The sequence below is a fragment of the Macrosteles quadrilineatus genome, unplaced genomic scaffold, assembly GCF_028750875.1.
Source record: "Macrosteles quadrilineatus isolate MER2022 unplaced genomic scaffold, UCM_ALF_1.0 Scaffold_1__1_contigs__length_201487025, whole genome shotgun sequence".
Lineage (NCBI taxonomy): Eukaryota > Metazoa > Arthropoda > Insecta > Hemiptera > Cicadellidae > Macrosteles > Macrosteles quadrilineatus.
This window is the reverse complement of record NW_026542594.1, coordinates 95029107-95051332: the sequence shown is the minus strand read 5'-3', so window position 1 is coordinate 95051332 and position 22226 is coordinate 95029107. Positions and strand designations below refer to the sequence as shown.

At 35.6% G+C, this 22226-nt stretch overlaps 1 protein-coding gene across 1 annotated transcript in view; it reads right to left on the bottom strand.

Moving 5' to 3' along the window:
• Window positions 1–22226, bottom strand: part of LOC128990226 (pre-mRNA-processing-splicing factor 8) — a 132564-nt gene that overhangs the window by 5210 nt on the left and 105128 nt on the right. The window contains exons 24-35 of the mRNA XM_054412566.1: window positions 16169–16405; window positions 15692–15882; window positions 13962–14097; window positions 13520–13689; window positions 12739–12886; window positions 12206–12334; window positions 11720–11880; window positions 10149–10340; window positions 5725–5919; window positions 4439–5092; window positions 3808–4023; window positions 2573–2738 (exon numbers count right to left, since the gene is read on the bottom strand). Coding sequence (XP_054268541.1) covers window positions 2573–2738; window positions 3808–4023; window positions 4439–5092; window positions 5725–5919; window positions 10149–10340; window positions 11720–11880; window positions 12206–12334; window positions 12739–12886; window positions 13520–13689; window positions 13962–14097; window positions 15692–15882; window positions 16169–16405 — 2595 coding nt within the window. The remainder of the gene's footprint in view (window positions 1–2572; window positions 2739–3807; window positions 4024–4438; window positions 5093–5724; window positions 5920–10148; window positions 10341–11719; window positions 11881–12205; window positions 12335–12738; window positions 12887–13519; window positions 13690–13961; window positions 14098–15691; window positions 15883–16168; window positions 16406–22226) is intronic.

Sequence of the window (22226 nt, the reverse complement as noted above, 5' to 3'; positions counted from 1 at the left end):
TGCTAGGGACAGTTGTGAATGAAACTATCAGCTGACCGGGAAATCCAGGCACGACGTCATCAATGATCACGCTGATCCTGACCAGTAGTCTAGACATAACTCCCGCCCGATCACGTTGTGTCCCTTAGGTACGGACCGTTTCAGTATTTTTAGCACTAAATGTTCGAATTTATGTCTGTGTACGTGTTTGTGTTTTGTTTATTTATTTATTATCTATTGACGACCTTCGAATGAAGCGAGAAGACATCATTAAACAGCCTGAAGATGACTCATATGCGAGTTGAAACCGGTAGCAGCTCAGCTACAAACAGGATCGCATAAATGCAGGCATTTACACAAATTTATAGTATTTAAATGTGACCAGGAGGCTAAAATTCAATATAATGAAAATCTAACGTCAAACTGGGCAAGGGATTCCTGAAAAACAACTTTGTATCATTGTCCTGCTCTTAGAATCCCCTGCCACGCCAGCCCTGTGGTGCAAGTCTAAATATAGCTTCAAGGTTCATCGCCCTAAACAAACATCTGATAAACCTTTTTATGTGCTCCTAACCAACCACTAATATAGTGAACTGAAAGTAATTAATTATTATAGGTTGTAACAAGTAAAATACTGTACCGAACCATAGGCCAAAACAGACTTTTACGGTGCACCGCAGACCCCTACTTTGTACTGTGTTTAGGTCGTATATTGGCTTGATTTTAAACATATGCTATGATTTTTTGTTTTGTTTACATTCACGTAATTTTCTAACCTTCATGGCAACCCTTAAGGCCAATGTTAAAAATTAAAAACTGTTGAGTTACTTTTAAATTATATAGGCATTATCAAAAATTGAAATTGTTTCATATTAAGTCTGGCTAAAATATATTGAGTAAAAGTGTTAGAAAGTTTGCATTGAAGCAGATCCCAAAGAGCTTCGCTTCGCTCCGCTCAATAATATTAGTATGAATATGATAAGTCAGATGCAACATTCAATTTTATTTATATTTGGATTTTTTTGAGAGGATAGCAGGCTTACCTGAATGGGAAAGAGTCCAAACTGGCACAGGAAACACAAAACATAACTTTACACTATATACACAAAACATTAGAATATTTCACTGTCACTGACAGCATTTTCAACTAAGGAAGAGAGAGTTTTTTAGATGTCCAAAATGGTGGCCAGTGAGTTGTTGAGTCAGTGTTGCCAATAGTAGAATTCAAAAAACATTTTCAGTTTATCTTATATGCACTATATATATGAATAAATATGTAAGCCTGCTAGTTGGGTTGGATTTTGAAGTGGAGTGGGTTAGATGAAAGGTATTATCTAAGGTTTAGGTTTGGGGGTTGTCTAGACTTAGTAAACCATTGGTAGGACAGTTCCCATCTTCTAAGTTGTGACTGGTTACATTGAGGAGGTAGTGATTTGACTATTTTGGTTGTAAAGCAGTCATTGAAACTAGGGTTGTTGTGGCTCTGGGCATGTTGTACAACTGGTTTGTCTTTGTATCCAGTAGATACATCTTGTCTATGGCCATTACTCTGGTTCTGAGGCCATAGACAAGATGTATCTACTGGATACAAAGACAAACCAGTTGTACAACATGCCCAGAGCCACAACAACCCTAGTTTCAATGACTGCTTTACAACCAAAATAGTCAAATCACTACCTCCTCAATGTAACCAGTCACAACTTAGAAGATGGGAACTGTCCTACCAATGGTTTACTAAGTCTAGACAACCCCCAAACCTAAACCTTAGATAATACCTTTCATCTAACCCACTCCACTTCAAAATCCAACCCAACTAGCAGGCTTACATATTTATTCATATATATAGTGCATATAAGATAAACTGAAAATGTTTTTTGAATTCTACTATTGGCAACACTGACTCAACAACTCACTGGCCACCATTTTGGACATCTAAAAAACTCTCTCTTCCTTAGTTGAAAATGCTGTCAGTGACAGTGAAATATTCTAATGTTTTGTGTATATAGTGTAAAGTTATGTTTTGTGTTTCCTGTGCCAGTTTGGACTCTTTCCCATTCAGGTAAGCCTGCTATCCTCTCAAAAAAATCCTAAAAAATCTAGGCCCTTGTGCTCTATGCTACACCTTTATTTATATTTGTTCGGCTTTTCCCTTGATTAACCTTTTGATTCTCCCACACAGCTTATTGATAATACATAAGATTTCTTAATTTAAATAAGCAATGCTTTTTGCCTCTATGACCAAAGTTAGTTTCTTGTAACTATTTCCTTTAGTACATAAAAAACAACATATTACCATCTGTATTCTCATTGAGATTGCAATAACGTAGGCTATTACTATTAGGCAGTGATTTTGATGAAGGTATATTTGAGCTGTTACTAAACAACTTTTTGTTCAACATTGCAATAGAAAACTCCTCGAGTGATTGTTGCAACATTTTAAATATCTTAACATTCTTATTCCTAAGGAGTTAGTTAGAACTGGCTTTATTTATGTAAAAACGTAGACTAAACTGCTTCCAAAAACACTATGAATTTTTACACAATTTGATGCAAAATGTAGATCTATCCCCCTTTTTAAAGTAATTTTTTTCACCTGGGCCCTGAGGTCAGAAATGGTGACAAACTTCTTGAGAACATTCTTGGGCAGGATGTAGGTGTAACCAGTCTCCTTGATGTCATCAGAGGACACGTAAATGTGGTTTGTTCGCAGATGCAGATTGGTGGCAGATATAGCTCTCACTCGCCACTCTGTCTTGGAGCTGCACAACCAGACATACAATCAATTAAAATTATCCTTTGTAATCTAATTCTGAAGTAAGCTAGGCTGTACATAAATACAAAAAATAAGCTGGATGTTTGGTAAATTTACTTAGTAGGCATTTGAATGCTGAGTAATAGTTAAGAAATTTGGACTTTGTCCTGAGTATACAAAATGGAAAAACAACTGGGAAATAAAAAAAAAAAACAATTGAGGAGAGAAATGTTGTAATATACAGGGTGGGGAAAAAGTCCTGGGACGGTTAAATATCTAAAAAAATAATAGAGATAGAGCTTTAAAACTTGAAGCACAGTTACTGGACATTAACATAATTTTAACACATGATTCAGTGATACACTACCTCTTCAGGGGGACGGCCCACTAGGAGTTAAAATAAAATTTTAAATGTGAGCATAGGTTGACATGCACATCGAATTAAAGGTCTTACCAGTAGAATACAATGCCGCAAACTTAAACTGAAACGGACAACTGAGTTAAAAATGGCAGCAGTGCAATGAATTCTTGAATCTGCCATTTTGAATCTTTGAACGGCTGCCATTTTATACTCAAATGTTCTTTTGAACCTGAATAGAATTCTTTTGAAATGTCTTCTACGAATAGAGACCTTTAATTTGATGTGCATATCGACCTATGCACACGTTGATTTTCTTCCAACTTCTAGCGGGCAATAGCAGGTGGTAGCGTATAATAGCAATGCAAATTTAATGCATCTCTGAATGGCTGTAATTTTTGACCCGGTTGTCTCAGTTCGGATTTGCGGCATTGTATTTTACAAACAAAGAACTTTAATTCGATGTGCATATCAACCTATGAGTACATTTAAGATTTTCTTCTGACTCCTAGTGGGCCGTTGTTCCCTTGAAGAGATAGCGCATCTTTGAATAATGTTTTAAAATGATCTTAATACCCAGAGTAACTGTGTACTAAGTTTTGAAGCTTTATATTACATTTTGAAATATTTAACCGTCCCGAGACTTTTTCCCCACCCTGTATACAAAATACATTATGGTCTGTAAATCTGATTCTGAGGAGCAAACGTTACTACCCACCTGAAAGTCTGAGTCTCATAGTTTGACGTGGTAGATGTGATGATCTCATCCCCATGCTTGTTGACAGTCCGTGTAGTAGTAGCTGTCAACTGACTCTGCTCCTTGGTCTGCTTCTCTATCTCTGCGATCTGTTGTCGCTGAGCCGACGGTGCACTGATCTCCATACCCAGAATGATGTCTCGTATCTCAGACTGTGTTAGTGAGGCTACATTGACACTGCAATACAACGTAACATGGAGTATAATATATTCCCTCAGTTAGGAAGTTAATAAGCTACAAAAGCCTAATCTCAATTTCTGTCTGTAGACTTGGATTCAAGAGTTTCACATGAAAACATAAACAAGATCACTGTTTACAAGAAGACAGTCTTTCTCTGTGTGGTTGAGAAAGTTATTATTTTCAGCCCAGCATTGCCTGTTGGAATTAGGGGGATTTTGAGAAAACTTGTTTAGCTATAAACATATGGAAAGGTTTGGGGGTACCTGCAAAATTTAATTTAAGGCTCCACTATTATCAGTGGGGTAAAATTTGGTGGTAATATCACAGATATAAGCTTTCTAAGAATAGTAGCTTAGCAAGTACATTATTCAAATAAGCATGTTTGTGTTAGTGATTACTGGCTAGGACTTACTTGTTCTTCTTGCCGTAGTCAGCAAGTATGAGATCCTTTAGTTGAACTTCCACCTTGATCCACTCATCGTCTGTGAGTGTAGGCCATATGTGATGAGGCTCAGTGATGGTGGTCTTGTCAGGCTTCAAGATGACCTTAGTTCTCTCAGTGTTGACGTGAAGTGCTCGCAGGATCAGAATCAAACGGGAGAATGCAGTGTAAGACGAGATGGTCTTGAGCCAGTCATCGTACAGATTGAATAGTACCATCTGAGGTTCAGTGGCTTTCAATATCAGATCTCCAAACTTCTCTACCTTCAGGCACGCTTGGAAGGGAAGCTGCAGTTCTGAACCCTTGATGACGATGTTGGGGAAATCCAGCAAGTGCACCTCGAGAGGATCCAACATGCCTTTCCTGGTGACAATGATTTGTTTAGGCTGTTCTTCCACAGGCAGTGATCGGATCAGGGCTGCGACTTCCTCAGCTGTCTTCCACTTGGCCAACTGTCCCAAACGTTTTTGTCCTGCCCAGACTGATGTGTGGATAATTTTCAAAAACAGTTGTCCGGTTCTGGGGTTGAATATGAAGATGGCTCCGTTGATGGGTTTAGTGGTTAAATTACCCTCAAATGTCTTGTGTATTGTCACTCTGTACACATTGGTGTCATCCACAAACCTATAAATAAAAGGTATACAAAAACTAGAAAATTTGATTTTCAAGTTATTAGCAAGTAACTGTTAGACCTTAAGATACAAATGACAGCAGCTGAATGGCAAATTACAACTGTAGAAAATAAACATTAACTCACTCTTATAACTTTTATCATAGACCAACAAAAGTAAGATTCCTCATCCCATTGTAAATTTTGAAGCTAGTTTTTCATGTCTAGAACTTGTTGGTGACACTGATTACAAAATTTTGTTTCTATAATTTCAGGGTTAAGTTTATGATTTGTGCTTTACTGTTTGTTAACTAGAAGACTTGTTATTGTTTTAAATTACTATAATAACAAGAAACAAATTGTAAACCACAACCCCTACAGTTCACCAGACAGAACTAACAATACAATTTTCTTCAGCTGATCCATAAGGATGACAAATCTACTAAGGAAGTATGTTTTATTTATAATTTTACTAAGTCAATCAAAATAAACTCAGAAACCTTCAAACCTTGTAATTTAAGGTGTAAACCAACAGTAAGCTTTTTATTTTAATTATCTGTTTAATCAATTGTTATTAATTACCATTTTATAAAGCTACGATTAATTAATTATAATTCAACGCAGAATCTTAAATTTCATTGCTTACCAGATAATCTGGTTTGAGAAGAGTTCTCCGTAGTTTTGAGAGGAGAGATAAGGTTCAGTGGGTTCAGAGGAGTAGAGCTGCAGTGCCTTACGGATACGCTCCCTCAACACGTACAACGCAGGATTGGCTTTCATGATCTTGGCCATAGCTTGTTGTATCAGCGGTTTGCAGCCTGGGTACCAGTTGCCGTAAGCACTATAACAAGTACAACAGGTTAAATTACACTTGTACAGAACTGTTTATTCATCATATTATTTAAGTTTAATAAAAATAAACCACTAAAGCCACTTTTAGGAAATGAAATCAGGCATTCCGGCTGATATACCAAAAAAACATAATAGAAATGGTTGTTATCTATATGCTAGTGTAGGTGCTTCTTGTAGTTGTGGTCCAATACTTCTAGCTATTAATATAAAAATGTTCAAGCTTCATACAATTTTGACAGTAATATTCTCTTTCAGGGACACCAAAAAAGGATTTTTCAATTTTACTAGAGGACCCATGCTGCTTGGCAGCGTTAAAATAGATATAATATCCAAGAAATGATCATATTTATGATTTTGTTTGATTACAGTATCTTGAGCTTAACTGATTCAAACGGTCATTAGCTGAAATTAAAGCCTATGATTTACTGATTATTTTGAGTCTAAAACATAAAGAACATTTGTTTATGATTTTTAATCATAAACAATTTTTTATGAAAAATAATTTTTATGTTGGTTGTTCACCTTGCGTTTGATTGAAACTCGTCTGATTTGATAATAGCTTAAATGAAGGCCAGTATTTTACTGAAGGTCCTTAAACTAAAATATATAGGATTAGTAAAAATTAAAAAATAAATCAAACTATGTGTTGATTTATTTTTTGCTTGTGAGACCTCAATCATGAAAATCGGTCGGGTAGAAGAGCCAAACAAACTCGGTAAAGAGAAACCAAATTTAACTCCCATAAGAAATACATGGGGAGCAATTTTCGTTTACGTATCAACCGAGTGATACTATAGATAATTATATGCCTATGCTTGATGGCTAATCTGTGCGTGCATACAATCAATTTGAGACCTCAATCATGAAAATCGGTCGGGTAGAAGAGCCAAAGAAATTCGGTAAAGAGAAACCAAATTTAACTCCCATAAGAAATACATGGGGAGCAAATTATGTTCACGTATAAACCGAGGGATACTATTAGGGGTGTGCGAAAAGTGATTTTTGGGTTCGAATCGAATCGAATACTTCATAATATTTTCGAATATCGAATATTACCGAGCGAATATTTATGTTATTATGATAGACTCAAAAGAATTTTCCAATCACAGTTTTGGAACCCTACTAAGTAATTATTAATTCTGATTTTAACCAATGTAACATTTTAAAATAATCGATTTTTGCCCTTACCTATTTTATTTGTTCTTGGTACAAAATGGGTACAGTACAGGGCTTCCAGTATTTTTCTCATTTTATTTAATTGATATTACTATAAAAATGAATAATTTCCTACATTTATGGTTTTCTAACAACAATTACAGTATCACACATTATCAACACCTTTGGCTCCTAACATGATTATGTCAAGAAAAAACAGTTAAGATAAAGGCTTAATCTATTTTACAACTAAGATAGGTCATAGCATGTCATAGCCATAATAAAGTAGTTAAAAATTAGGTAAAGCATTTTTAGGAATAAACATGTTTGCAGCAACATTTTGACAAAATAATGTAACACAACTGGTTACTTTTTTCCAACCAACACAATAACGGGTTGTTTATTTTAAACTTTTAAAAACATATAAATGCATTCAGTTAGGGGTCTGCGGTGCACTGAGGTACTAGCCTAATTACCTAGCGTAGTCGGTTCCGGTACAGATTATAACAATTAATTACTTTTAATTCACTGTCGTTGGTTAGGAGCACATAAAAAGGTTTATCAGATGATTGTTTAGGATTTTAATAATTTATTACTAGAGTTGTGGGGCAATAAAAAACCATTAGCAGTCCCAAAACCGAAAACCATTAATGACGACATTGTTGTAGGCAAGTCAAGTACTTCCAAGAACTTGTTGAGTCAGTAGTTTTGCTCTACAAAGTTAAAAAGTTTTATCACTTTTATTCCTTTACGACTTCCATGATTTATTTAATTTAATGTTTAAAGAAAAAGTCAGAATAGAAATACTAGTAAGGCAAAACAAACAATAGAAGGGTGGGATGGGTTGGACAATGACCTCGAAAGGAGCGGGCCACTGTGAATGGAGATATCGAGGGGGGAGGGGAGGTTGCAACCTTGAAGCTATATTTACACTAGAGGGGTGGCTTGGCCTGGGATTCTAATAGCAGGACAATGATACATAGTTGTATTTTCGGGAATCCTTTGCCCGGTTTGACTTCAGATTCTCGTTTTCCGTGTAGAAACTTTGAATCTTCAAAAAAATAATTTGAATTAACTACAAATATATTCAAATTAATGCCATGATTTCCAATTTTACATCAACATTGCACAATCATGAAATTTAGGTCATTGGCCTTTATGAGGCATCTGGTTGTGTTGTTTCAGAAGAGAAGCAGAGACAAAATTGTGTAACAAAACAAGAAAGTAGAGTTAAAAAAAAGAGATTTCTCTGTTCAAAAAGGGGAAAAAATGTTGCTGATTATTTTCATAGAAATTAATTCACGAGTTCGTGTCTTGTTAAGGAGTATGTTTAATCTATGCTAAAGACTGTGAAGTGCAGTTCTATCCTCATAGCTTACTAGTTGCTACTCAGACAACACTTTCAGACACGAGACTTATTTCGTAATTCTACTATACTTTAAGTTCACGTTACAAAAAGTAGATCCTAGTATTAACTAAGCTAAAAGAACATATTTAAAATTTATACAAATAGATATCTGTCTGGTAAACTAATACAAACTTAATTGCTGCTAAATATAGGCTATTGTTAATTAATCAAATAAGAATGGTTGACAGTCTTGTGTTTCCATGCCAGTAGGTTGCAGTAAGCCTATTGTATTGGAGCATTGTAAGCTAGCCAGCTGAGCGGAGGGATTTTAATAATCACACAACAAAATTATCGTCCTTGAAAATGGTCGTGTTCGTGTGTAGAGTTAAGGAAGATGTCATAATATGCTGACGTTGCTGACGAAGCATGAAATGTTGGGATGACAATACCATGATTTAACAACAACAAACAACACAATGCCATGATTTATTTGGTTGAAATTAGAGATTATTGCTAGGTTTATTTACTATTCGAATGTTCGAATATACTCATTCAGATCGAGTCGGGCTCGAATACTAAAGTATTCGTTTAACTATTCGAACTTTTGAATATTCACACACCCCTAGTTAGGGGTGTGCGAATAGTGATTTTGCACACCGCTTTTTAGAAGCTGGACATAACACTTTTCTCTTAGAAGGCCTATATAAAGTGTAGAATTTTTACCTTTTTCAGCTACAGTAGAATGTCTATAATCCGGATTAATTGGGACCAGACCCCATTAGGCAAGTGGCTAGTCACGTGGCCTAGACCAAATTATTTAGGATGCCCTATATATTCATTGCTCAAGTCATTAACAAATAGATGATGAAAGTAGCGACTGAGTGGAGATTATAAATTGCATCTATAATCTAGTAAAAGTAAAAACTGGTCAAGATTATTATTGTCATGAAAAAATAATAATGGTAGTACAGTAGAGGGTCAAAAATCCCAACTGTCAAAAGTCCGAACAACTCCTGAGGGTTTTAAAATATTGGATTAGCACAGAGACAACAGATGTTTTACAATTTCGCGGGCCAAACAGTCAGCGCCCGGCAGGGAAATGAGTGAACGTGCAGAGCCAGTCTGTGTTTTGTTTGTTTCCAATGTAAAAACTCTACATTTTTTTTCAAGAAACAAATTAAGTAATGTAACAAAAATGTACAAAAATAATTGTTTTTATTTCACTGTATCCTAGAACTGTATTTTTAATACTGTAGGCCTAACTATGTGTCTATTAGGCATTTCTAGGCTATGTTTGAAAATCCGAACAAATCGGTTATCTGAACTACCTACGGTCCCAATTTGTTCGGATTTTTGACTCTCTACTGTAATTGCTTCTATAATCTAATAGAGGTAAAACTGGACAAGATAATTATTGCCAAGTTGAAATATTAATGGGATTGTAATTGCATCATTATTCTAGTAAAAGTTGTGACCAAACATATAATAAACCATTTATGAGCTCCTATCCAACTACCACGATCAAAAACAAATTATTGCATGGCAACCGATTAATGCACAACAACCAATATAAACCACGACTTTTTATGTCAAGACAATAACCCAGTTTTTCTGTCAAGCCAAAAACCAACATCCCTAATTTTAACCCCTTAACTAGCAATTCAATCAAGACCAAGGGAAAAACAAAATTGTCTCCAAATGTCTTGAAGACTTACCTGTGTAGGTTGTAGGCAAGGTCTATTGCTATCAGCACGCCCGTAGGTGATGGGTAGATTGACATATTGTCTGTGGTATAGTCCAGGAACTTTGCTCTGGCATATCTCTCCACGTCATGAGAGTCGTAGTCTCCCCATCGTAGCTGCACATCTATCCAATACTTCTGCGTCGTTGTATTGTCCATTGTATCTCTGAAATAATGTTTCTCCTATTAGCTTAAGTCAACAACCCTTATCATTGGTAATTGTTATAAAATCAATTGACACTTTTGGGTTCAGCTGAAAATTATAAGTCAAATGGGACCAAACGATTATTTTGCTTAACTAATCTAGAAGTTACAAGTATTTTCATCCCAATTCCAAAAACTATTTCTTGTAATGATCATTTCGTATTTGGCCTCAATTTTCATGGAATTAAAAAAAAGTGTAATAGAAAGCATTTGATTGTACAGGGTGACACAAAGGAACCGGACGTTTTTTAGATAAGTACAGTAGAACCTCTTTAATTCGAACATCCACTAATCCAAACTCCTCATTGCTGTACTCTATACACAGTACAGCAGTTCTTTATTGTATACTGTATTTAATTTACAGTATTGTTTATTCACCATGTTTACTACTGTATTAAATTAACACTGTATTTAACTTTATAAAACATTTTTTCACTTTTCCCAAAATAGTTTTGATCAATTTTAGCCATGTTTTAGCTATTGTTATGTAAAAAAAACAATATGTTCTGTAATCCGAACTATTCAATAGTCCGAACTACCCCTGGTCCCAATTAGTTAGGATTAAAGAGGTTCTACTGTAGTACACATTAGTTAAATGGAATAAAATGGTTTTAATACTATATATAGTGAGCTAAACATTTGCCATTTGTTACCAAACAGTCATATTTAGAAAATGATGTCACGCATATGGCAGTCATGTACTTCACTACAAAAATATTCATTCTGGTCTGAAAATCATCTGAAACTCGGATCAGGAGGTCTTGTTCAATGCCATTGATCTCTCCTGTGATTGCCAACTTCAAATCCTCTAGAGTGCGTGGTTGTGAGCATAAACACACTCCTTTAAGAAACCCCCAAAGGAAGTAATCACAGCTGGACAAGTCAGGTGACCTTGGTATGTCACCAAAGCGAGAAATCACCTTGTTAGGAAACATTTTCCTCAAGACTCATTTATTGGTCTGCAGTGTGGGCTATAGCACCGTCCTGTTGAAAATAAACCCTTCTTCGGTTTAATTGATGCCTGTGAAGTTCTTGACAGAGAAATGTGTTCAACATGTGAACATAGCGTTGAAGTTCACTGTCACTGGCACTGTAAGGCTAGCAGTTCAGAGTGTGGGAACTGACTGAGGCATTTATGTATCTGCAATTCTAAAATGGTATAGGGAAGGAGGGCAAACAGGTCTATGACGTAGGGAGTGGTGAAGGAAGTAGTAAAGGTGAGCAGTGTGGAGTTTGGGAGTGGATTAATGTATCTTCAATACTAAACTGCTTTCAGAGTAAACTAATGATTTTCCCCGAGCAAAGCTTGGACCCCAGGTACTTGTAATACAGCAGTCTTACTTTGAGTCGGCTAACAGAGAGGGCCTGGAGACGTTCCACTTATAAGCAGCAAACAGCAGAATGTCAGCACATGAAGAGTTCATCTTGTACGACTTACGAGGATGTATAGTCTCCTTCTGTACTGTCTCTATCTCAAGGGCATCCAGCTCTTGATCAAACACCTGCAACACACAAGAGAATGTGGTGTTGAATAGATGGACCACTTGGTGATTGTGGCAATGTTGTGACCAATAATGGAATATCTTCTACAATTGGTTTGATATAGCAAAGTTTTTAAAAAAAGAACCAGGTTCTTCTTGATACAAAATTTACATAATGAATTGAGTATATTAATGACACTTCCAGCATACCTAACTTAACCCATGTGTGTTAAATTTTTAACGATAAAAAATCATTTTCTGATTTAAAAGGTAGTCTCGTACCTGTAACATACAAAAAAAATTCCAGAAAATATTATTATTTTTGAAGTCCTAATTTTGATCTCACCTGACAAAGATCCATAACAATTGACTCATGAACTTTCTGCCACAAGTGAGCTCTGAAGATCTGAATCAATGAGATCTTGAGTGTTGGAATTTTTCCATGCATGAAGATACCTGTCAGGTCAAGTTGTACCTAAAATCAATGGTTGTTAATTAACATTACTATTCTCATCTTACGTATTAAAACGAGTGTCATAGAAATGTTTATCTTGATTCAAGAAGGTTGGTCTAGAATATCAATTGTAAGGCGAAAGAGACCAGCAAGGTTATCTTGATTTCAACAAAGATCTTTTTTTAGAATTACAGAATGCCTTCTGTTGAAAATAAAATAAAATATATAACATAATGTATTTTGTTGTAAAAAACTGACGTGTCATATGTTTACTGGTGTATCACAATCATGTAAATTCTATGTGACGAATAGTAAAAATTTTTTTTCATTTCATTTTAATCTAAGAAACATTTGATTGTTAGTTTATAACCCAGCAATTTATATAGAATTTTAAATGTATGCAATTTCTTTGATAAAGAACAAACCTGGAAACCGACGTACACATTAGCCCTGTTGATCGTAGGAGACCACCATAGGGTGAACCGACGGTTGGGAATCTGGTTCAAACCTGACCTCTGGGCGTTGGTTAGTTTCTTGTACTTCATGGACTCTTCGAACCCAGACGCCTTTTCCCTATACAATGTGGTAAATATTATTGTAAATAATGTATCTTTTGAATTAGAATACTAAATGCTGTTTTTTCCATATATATTTCAGCCAGTGTTCTATTTGAGCGTGTTTGAAGTTTAAATTAAACGTATATCAGTCAATAACCTTAAAAACCCTGAACCCTGTGCTACCCTCTCTTTGGTCGGTCTCACTCAACTTTCTCTACCTTTGTCAAAGATGCATTTGGGGTTTATTTTCTTCTTTTTTCGATTAATATTAGTGATGTGTCAATACCATAATTGATCGATTCTATATACTGATACTATGATGCCTGAAAAATCAATTCTACCAATACCATTTTTGTTTATGTTACAAAATGTTTGTATGGATTGGTTATACAACCCCTGTTTTTATGTCCCCTGTTCTTCTATATTCGCTTAGAGCACACGTTACAACAACTAACTATTTTCAGAGAATAAAAATAATAAAAAAAATATTTTCATAGTATTGTTTAGCCTAAATTAATTTTTTGAGACTGAAAATACAACCTAATACTTAAACCTATAAAACTCTAAAAAGCTCCTCTAATAAATATTTTAGAACGGCCAATGGTCCGAGAGAGTACTGTGTAATGTGGTATGTGGGGTGGTAGCCTACCAGAAGAGACCCTCCCAGGTAGGGAAGTAGGTTCCCTTGAAGAGTGTGTGCTCTAGAATGCCTTCAACTCCACCCAGCGCTTGGATCATGTCAGTTCTGTAGTTGTTGAGGTTCCATAGCTTACCATCGTGGCGCTGATGAGTCCACCAGAAGGGGTTTTGTTTCAGTACCTAAAGCAAACAGGAATTTCTTCATATGTTAGAGTAAATATTAGAAATTTCTTTCAGAAGCTTTCATTGTTATTTAAAATCTAGGCAAACAAGTTTAACACAATCACATACCATAACAATGGAACAGCAAAAACTGTAAAGCAAAAGTAGACATAAATCTGTTTTAGACTTTTAAAAGAGAACCATGTTACAATTAAGGAAATATGGGAATGAAAACATAGCTGAATGTCTTAATTCCAGAACAATCATCAGATTTAAGACTTATGTCTTACCTGGTACTGTTTGAACTCAGTTCGGATCCTCCAGCCCTTGTCATAGGCCAATGTGTGGCGGTCCTTCTGGAACAGAGTATTGATCCTCGGAATACCACGGTCCCAGCTGTCCTCCAAATCTTCCAGAGTAAGTCGTCTACACAATCATATACAGTAGTTAGTTACACAAAAGTACACTCCCACGAATATAAATTAAGGACAACTTTAGACTTTATAGGCTTACCTCCGTCAGTAGTCCAAAATTGTGTCTTATTTCAACTAATGTTGATCAAAGCTGACATGTTTCGTTGCACTGCAACATCGTCGGAGCTTTACGTCAAAAACATCAAATAATTTAAACATAAAATACAACATGGGACACGGAACATTTAAACACGAAATAACACGATAGCGCTAACATGACACGGCACGGCAGCGGTTGTAGGTAGACTGGACACGGGTTATGTAACTTGTTTGAGGCAACAAGAGACAATTAAATCTCCTTCTCAAATATTTAAATCAAATAGCACCAAAATTAGAATTCACGCTTGAAACAGAAGAATCAGACTGCATACATTTTTTAGATTTAACCAAAAGGAAGACTGTCAATGGTTTTGATTATAGCATTTACAGGAAACCAACCACTTCACTTCTGTACAAACAATCCACAACACCTCATACCACCCATATTTTCAAAAAAATGTCAGCATTTAATTCATTGGTCCATAGGATGTTAACAGTTCCATTAAACACAGTAAATTATGAAATTGAATACAAAATTATAAAACTTATAGCTACAGTCAATGGTTATAACAGCGGTTTAGTAGATAGGCTCATCACAAAACATAAAAACAAACAAGGTGTGAAGATTGACAGCTCAGAGAAGAAAAAATATATCTGCGTGGATTATAGTCACACTATCCAACACGCATTTAAGAAAGAACTCACTAAACGAGGCATTGAACTAGCTTTCAAAACTACAAACCGTACTAGAAACGTGTTGACAAATAAAATTGAGAAAGGTGACAAAATAGATAAAACTGGCGTGTATAGGATATCTTATCCGGATTGCCCAAGTAAATACATAGGGCAAACAGGCCGTGCCTTCCAAACACGGTATAAAGAACACCGACCAGATCCTAAACACCATAAACAAAAATCTGTGTTTGCTCAACACCTTGTAGATTTCAATCACTCAATGAGTGATATTATGACCGGCTTGGAAGTTTTACATTATTGCGGGAAAGGTAATAAATTGGACACACTTGAGGAGTATGAAATATATAAAATGAACGTAAACGAAGAACACAAGGAATACATCCTCAATGATAAACTACAGTTGAAGTCCCACTCCCTCTTCAACACTGTTATCTCATCTGGAACAGCTGACCACCGAGCTGATAACAGAGAAGGACGAGACAAAGTTAAATAAAACGTGTCCAGTCTACCTACAACCGCTGCCGTGCGGTGTCATGATAGCGCTATCGTGTTATTTCGTGTTTAAATGTTCCGTGTCCCGTGTTGTATTTGATGTTTTTGACGTAAAGCTCCGACGATGTTGCAGTGCAACGAAACATGTCAGCTTTGATCAACATTAGTTGAAATAAGACACAATTTTGGACTACTGACGGAGGTAAGCCTATAAAGTCATTATTCATAGTTCAGGGACTATCAGAATGAATAATATGACAACTTTAGCTTTATCACAAAACAAAGTTTCCAAACGTTGAAATATAACTACAGAACTGTACCTGTTCTGAGCGTTTGCCTCTTGTCGCTTGAGTGCGTACTCTGCCCACACTCGCTGAGAGTCAATGAACTCTGACTCCCATGGCTGGATGTATCTGTACAAGTTAGGAATGAGTTGGTCCTCATCATGGCTCATACCTGAGCGGAAGTGAGTGATTCCCACATCCGTCTGCTTGGACCATCTCAGGTCAGACTGCAACCAAACAACAGACAGGTCATTGTCATTAGTGAATTATCTGACCAGCAGGTCTAATGTCCATAAACACAATGAATTGTCTATTAACCTAGCTAGCTATACCAGCCATCATTTTAAATCATTGATTTTTGTAGCAATACAGCTTATAATAGTAGTTGTTTACAAAATGTTTATTTCATTATCTGGGAATATAATAATGACATTGTAACTTAGTTCCTCAGAGACAGGTAACTTCTTATCATAAGTGGTAAATGTGATGTATATCATAAGAACAGTTAATTACCTGAGGGATAAGGACGTGTCCCATGGACAACATGCCCAGCCCTCCCAACTCTTTGGGTGTGTAGAACACAACAGGAGGGAATCTGGAGGGCATCTTGGAGTTGAGTCCGATCTTGATACGGGTCTGTATCTTGTTCTCACACTTGACCAGTAGATCCAGCAACTCCTGAGTGTTGACCACAGCTTCTCGAAAGTATGTCATCAGCCCAATCAGTGCAGTGTTCCACTTGTTTACAATCTGCCAACATCAACATAAGTTCAATTCTGACCAAACTAGAGATGTGCGGATAGTGAAATTTCAGTTCGGATCGGATTCGGGTCCGATAGTTAAGGCTCGGTTCGGATCGGATTGGATAATTAGAAGTTCGGATTCGGATAGTTTGACGTTAAAATACTTAATAAATAAATATTAAGGTTGAAGTTATAATTTTCATTGTATATACATAAACTACAATATGAATTGCAAACTATTCACTATTGTCATTTCAGTTATAAAAACTGAAGTTCAAATTCGCAGCTCACTCAACTTCACAAAAAAGAATACCGTACCTTATATTTTGGTGAAACAATTTATTTGGCAAGGCAATGTCTCAGAGTATACCTTGTATGTTGATGCAATTTATATGGCAAGGCTGTCTCTCAGTGTATACCTTATATCTTGATGCAAACAATTTATATGGAAAGGCCGTGTCTCAGTGTTTGTATCTTGATGCAAAGAATTTATATGGAAAGGCATGTCTCATTGTTTGTATCTTGATGCAAAGAATTTATATGGAAAGGCATGTCTCAGTGTTTGTATCTTGATGCAAAGAATTTATATGGAAAGGCATGTCTCATTGTTTGTATCTTGATTCAAATAATTTATATGACAAGGCAATGTCTCAGAGTATACCTGGTATGTTCATGCAATTTATATGGCAAGGCTAAGTCTCTCATTGTATACCTTATATCTTGATGCAAACAATTTATATACAGGGTGTTTTTTTAAGTGTGCCACCATTGGGATCTCAGTAACTAACGATTTTACAGCAAACTTTAAATGGGGAACATTCTCTTGTTTTTAAAGAGGTTCAAAAATAAGGACGCTTGATTGTTTTTGAAAACAAGGTCCTAAGAAAAATATTTGGCCCAGTAAACGATGAAGGAGAATGGCAGATTAGAAAAAAACAGAGAGCTACGAGCGTTATACCAGGACCCTGATATAATAGCTTTGATAAAGGCAAAAAGATTAGGTTGGCTAGGTCATGTATTGCGAAGGGAAGAAGGAACAAGACTGAAGGAAGTATGTTCTGCTGTACCAACTGGAAAGCGTCCACTGGGTAGACCAAAAATGAGATGGTATGACCAAGTTAAGAGAGATGTGAGTCAGTGTGGAGGGACAATAGAGATGGCAGCGGACAGAGAGGCGTGGAAGAGGCTGATCTACGAGGCGAAGAATCGACTGCGATTTGTAGCGCCCCAGCAGTAAAAGTAAAGTAGTATTATTTGAAAGAGAATTGAAAATGCTAAATAAAAGTGTTCTTGGCATTTTTTCCAGAATTAGCCGTTTTTGAGTAATTTAAGTTAAAAAAATTAAAACGGCCGCCATTTTGAAATTTTAAGTTGAATCAAGATGATGTTTTTTGTAACGTGGGGCTCTTTTACATTAACTTAGCCTACATACCAATTTTTATAAAGATCAGTAGAAAAAAATTCAAAAATAAAAATTAGAGATGGGCCGATTCCTGAATTGGTCGATTCCGATACCGATTCCAATTCTACAACTTTGGTTTCGATTCTCGATTCCGCACTCGATACCGATACCTGTTAAAAATTTATTTAATAACACATATAACTTATGATATAACTTTATTTAATCTTTATACAATAAGATAGGCCTAACTGCATTGTATTGATTAAGGTTACATATATTAGGTTAGCCAATAAGGAAAATAAGATAGGTCTATTTCAAGAAGACATGAATTTTAACATATTTTTAGGGGTGGGCAAGTACTCGACCTTCGAGTAATTAGTCGAGTTTTTTCAAATACTCAACCTCGAGTCGAGTAGCAATTACTACTCAAAAATTCGAGTCGAGTAGTTATAAATAGTGCCACTTCACGATTTTCTACACCCATATTTAATAAATTATATTTTGTTTTGTGTTGATGCCTTATTTAATCCCCATTCCTACAAAAAACAACTATCTAACCTCAGGTTAGACCAGCGTAAACCAAATGTTCAACAAACACCCATCGTCATTCGGCGGAGCTAGCAAGAGGACTAGACTACTAACAGACTTTCACTTTCCTACAACAGTCAATAATACGTCTCGATAACGATACAGTAAGTTGAAATAAAGCATTGAATGAATCTATCGAATTGCAATAGTCGATAGTCAACAAGGGAGTCTCGTGAATAGTATAACAATGGCAGACGATTCTTGAAGATATTATAAAGTACAGTATCAGATTTATTTTGAACTGCTATACAAATATTTTATACTAAAATTAGAGGTGTGCGGTTATCCGAAAAATCGGGTCGGATTCGGTTCGGTTCGGATATCCGTATCCGAACCGAGCCTAAATTTGATATCCGATACTATCCGTTATATATCCGACTTTTTCGGATAGACAACATATTTTGACGTTTTGGACAGAAAACTAAATCTTCATAACCATCATTAGTTTCCCTGGACAAAATTACAGCAATACGTTTCCAACGACGACGACGTAACAGCAAAGGACAAAGAAGCCTATATATAGACGACCTTGAAGCTATATATAGACTTGCACTACTTCCCTAAATCTAAAGGACTGGCGAGTGGTATTCCAATCACAGGACAAGATACGTTGTTTTTCGAGTATTCATTGCCCGGTTTGACTTTGGATTGTCTTATTGTGTAGAAACTTTGAATAATCAAATATAAAATTAGAACTAACCACGATTATTTAGTTTTGATTGTGTATATTAAATGATTAAATGATAGGGACCAGGGGAAATATACAAACTAGGGATGGACGAGATTGGATTTTTAGTTTGAGACGAGACGAGACGAGAATTTTTATTTCTCATAAAACTTCGAGACGAGATCGAGACGGGATTTCCCTTCTCATACACAAGGGGAAATACACGTTCAAAATTTTTACCTGATTTTGTAACATTGTTAGATGACTGTTTAAATACAAAAATAATGATAATAGGCAAGAATATTTACAATATTTTGTTAAAAAACATCAGCATAACATTTTTTTATTAATCACGCCTAACTTATTAAAAATGCCTACGATTAGAAAACATAGTGATATCAGTTAGGATAGATTTCAACTTATCCTAAAATAAAATAAATCATAAAATAAAAGCAATATTCATTTTTATAAAATAGTTACTTGATTTGACTTTTTATAGTAATAAAACATTCCTCACACTGCTTACACTTAACAAAACTTCTCAAATGTTATTAAAGTAATATTATTTAAATAATTAAAGTAATATTTACATTTAAAGAATTAATTAAATAAGAACGCCTTCGCAAAGGAAACGCAACTACAACACGCTCCTGTATTGCGGGTATTGCATTGACTTTCTGCAGGCGTTTTTAAATTTAAATTTTTTTTTTATTCTCGTCTCGATAAAAATCTCGGCCAAAAAGAAATCTCGTCTCGTGTAACAAGATTTAAAATTTCCCGAAAATTTCCCGAAATTTCGAGACTTGACCATCCCTAATACAAACTTTTGTCATGATTTGAATTTCAACATCAAAATACAATATTGCACAATCAAGATATTTTAGGTCATTGACCTTTATTATTATACATCCGGTATTGCTGTTTCAGGAGAAACACATTGATAAATTATAAATTGATATTCCCGTGGTTAAAAAGAATTATTTTATAAACCTATAAAACAAAATCATAAAATCTTACATAAAGATAATAACAATAACAGCAATTGTAAAAAGGGTATAAAGATAACAACGTCATTATACTTTCTCTTTGTTCTTCTATTTCTTGGGTTTCCCTTCATCACGCATTCAACAAGTTGCCTAGTTGCTCATGTCGTTATCAGCTTTTGTGACATAGCGCACAACAGGGGATAAAACTTGACGAAAATCGGTTAATTTTTACCTATTATTTAATTACCAATGTACTTGATTGGTAATGTATTAATAAATTGGCCGGTTTTTGTCAAATTTTACACAAAATTTATTGGAATTTCAAGGTGAATATCAATAAAACAATTATTACCAAATATGTTTATTCATTTAAAAGATTGATTTGTGGTATTGGGTTCCCCACTGAGTGCAACCGAGCGGCACTAATGAGGGTTGAAGTGAACAATAGACGGCTTATCAGACCCGACCCTCCCCAGTGGTCTGGAGAAAGCTTGTAAAAAAACTATTGTTGCACAGGCGCGTGACTTGTTGACCTTGGGCTGCTTCAACTTTAATTTTTTCAAATGAACTGTGATGTTTCAAAATCAAAAACAATAACTTGGGACCATACTGCATAACAATAATGGACTGCAATAATTGTTGAATTTAAAATCCATTTTTAACAAACTTATAACTTTTTAACTTTTAAAACTTATCTTGGTATTTTACTTGGGGTAATGAAGTTATGTAGGCTAGAGTAATTCTTGGTTCATCAAGGTTCTACTGAATTATGTTTGGCAGTGAATAAGTGTAGAATGAAATTTATAAATTCAGGGATACACACCTTTTACAGAGTTATAAAGCCTAATTGCTCTAATTAACTTGCCACAACATCAAATCTAGAGCCCAGTTTAGTGTATTAGTGATGTTTTCTAAACTTGGCAAACCCCAAGAATGCCACTTAAGGCCAATAATCTGTTCCAAAAACGTAAGGAAATAAATGTGAAAATAAAATTGAGATAGAAATCCTTGTCTTGTGAGAACCAGGAAACAACATAAAACATAACCTCAAGTAAACAAACCCAAACGTTTTGACATCAGTCCTGCTGAGCTTTTTAAGTGTTGTGTGAAGATTTCGGCTGCTAGTGTACTTAATTCAAGCAACCAACTTTTGAAAATAGATGTTGTGAATTGTGATTTTCAAGAGAGAAAAACTGTGGACGTGGCTAATTTGAAATTTTATGATTCAAAATCGCCATTTATGTTTATTTACACAGCTTTACAGTGTTTTATATGTTAAAAATGCATATGCAGCTTATTATTAACCGCCCCGAACTATCCGAATCCGAAAATATCCGAATCCGAACCTCCCAATATCCAATCCGATCCGAACCGAGCCTCAACTATCCGATCCGAATCCGATCCGAAATGAAATTTCACTATCCGCACACCTCTAACTAAAATATAGAAATAACAAAATATTTTATATAGGGATGGACGAGATTGGATTTTTAGTTCGAGACGAGACGAGACTTTTCATTTCTCATAAAATTTCGAGACGAGATCGAGACGGGATTTCCCTTCTCATACGCAACGGGAAATGCACGTTCAAAATTTTTACCTGATTTTGTAACATTGTTAGATGAGTGTTTAAATACAAAAATAATGATAATAGCATTGAGTATAAACCTAACCCTAGAGTCTCCACTCAATGGGGCATAGCATTACCCGTGCAGCGCCAGGCTGAGCAGCGTCAGCGGCCCGAACTACGCGACCTTCGGCAATGCAGTACATCAAGTTGCTAGTGCGCTCTACCGGTAACCATGCAAGACGCAACAATGACGCAGCTCATCCCGCTGCTGCGGGCTCGCTGTCGGCTTTGCTAATAATTCAAGCGTGCTCCTTGCGAAACCAACATGGTTTAAAAAATTACTTCTATATATGATGGCATTGAGTATAAACCTAACATGATGGTAAACATTTTATTCTGAACTACTCGTATAGAGTAATTTATTTTATAATGCGTAAGATTTTTACACTTTACATGAATGTACCTATGTTGTAAGATTGGACATTACTTATTTACGCCTCTGAGAAAGTCTGTAAGCATGCTATTGCTGTAAAATTCCATATTAAACCTTTTTGAAAGTGCATGAACATTTTTGAACATTTTGAACATTTCCCTTTGAGTTAGCGAATCAAACCA